This window comes from Crocuta crocuta, unplaced genomic scaffold, assembly GCF_008692635.1.
Source record: "Crocuta crocuta isolate KB4526 unplaced genomic scaffold, BGI_CrCroc_1.0 scaffold53, whole genome shotgun sequence".
NCBI lineage: Eukaryota > Metazoa > Chordata > Mammalia > Carnivora > Hyaenidae > Crocuta > Crocuta crocuta.
The window spans coordinates 2,222,643-2,224,084 of record NW_027529432.1 but is presented as its reverse complement, the minus strand read 5'-3'; the positions used below and the strand labels follow the sequence as shown (position 1 = coordinate 2,224,084).

Here is a 1,442-nt window from a genome sequence, read left to right as displayed (position 1 = left end):
TGCCAGGGGCGCCCACCCCCTGCCCTGGCCACTCACAGTGCCAAGAACAAGTTGCTGTGGGTGTACTCGCTGAGCTTCAGGTTGGCGCGCCGGAAGTAGACCAGCACCATGGCCAGGAGATACTGCAGAAACAGAGGAGGGCAGAGGTGACAGCTAGGCACAGGGAGAGGGCGCCATGTGGGGCCCATTTGCACCCAAGGAAGCTGTGATGCGGGTTAGAGAACCCAGGGGGAGCCGTGGGGTGAAAACAAGGATTTAGGGGCACCTGGGTGGCTCAGTTGGTTAAGCATCTGAACTCTTGATTTCAGCTCAGGTGATGATCTCACGGTTTCCTGGGTTCGAGCCCTGCATTCAAGCACTGTCAGCGCAGAGGTCACTTGGGATTCTCTCTCTCCTCTCTCTCTCTCTGCCCCTCCCCTGTTCACAATCTCTGTCCCTCTCAAAAATAAGACTTCAAAAATTAAAAAACAAACAAACAAACAAACAAGGATTTAAAAGGGAGGTGCTCCCTCCATCAGACCAGGAGACACCGTGAAAGAGCAGCATTCAAGCCGCTCGTGACTCTTGGCTTCTACTCCCCGGGTCACCTCACCTTATCTGAAATCTGGAAACAGGGATCTCTGGAAAGGAATTCCTGCAGGAAACTGTGCTCTGGAGGAGAGAAGAGAAATGACGGACTGGGGTTACGGCCAGCCCCCCACAAGCCAAGAGTGGCACCGGAAGTTCTAGAGCCCAAGCCTCTACCCAGTCCACCTGCTGACACGGCCCCTCCCTTCCCCCTGGGGTCCCCCGGGGAAGGGAAGGGACAGAGATTTCAGATGCCTGCCCGGGGCAGGTGACGTCCTACCCCTCACACTGGCTCATACTGGGTCCCCACGGCACCCCCCCTCCCCCACGCAGAACTCACCCAAAAGGCTGAGGAAGACCTGGAGCTCCTGGTGTGGGCGCGGGTGGAGAGCCGGGCTGCCCTCACCCTGACTGCTCCGGCCCCCCAGCTTCACCTGGGTGGCAACCACGGGGAAAGTGGCAAAGTCTTGAGTGTCGCTCATCTCATGGCGGTGGGGGCGGGTGGGGCGGGGTGGGGCAGGATGGCCTGTAGAGAAAGTAGCCTGGGGACTCAGCACTGACCCCCTTGCCCCCCCACCAGTGGAGGGAGTCGAGGCTGGCCTGACAGGGGGCCTCCAGAAGGTGGGGAGTCGGGCGTGGAGATAGGGATGGGGGCGGCACTCGGAGCAGACAGAAACTGGGGTACATGTGAGCTGAGGAGGCCAGAAAAGCAGCCGACTTGCTGCAGCTCCTGCACCGCGTCCGGGCCCCCCAGGCCCGGCCAGAGAGCAAGAATGGCAGCGGCAGGCACCCCTGGAGCTGCTAAATGCTAAACCCCGGAAGGTGGGTACACCCCAATACCCATTTTGCAAACAGGAGTGGAAGCGGGCAAGACT

General features: G+C 59.9%; 1 protein-coding gene across 1 annotated transcript in view; it reads right to left on the bottom strand.

Annotated features, from left to right (window-relative positions):
• SPDYC (speedy/RINGO cell cycle regulator family member C) overlaps nt 1-1,049 on the bottom strand; it is a 1,910-nt gene extending 861 nt beyond the window's left edge. The window contains 3 exon segments of the mRNA XM_077759617.1: nt 1-122; nt 593-651; nt 908-1,049. The exon segment at nt 1-122 is cut by the window's left edge and continues 208 nt beyond it. Of these exon segments, the coding sequence (XP_077615743.1) occupies nt 1-122; nt 593-651; nt 908-1,049 (323 nt within the window).
• Nucleotides 1,050-1,442: the final 393 nt, after the last annotated feature.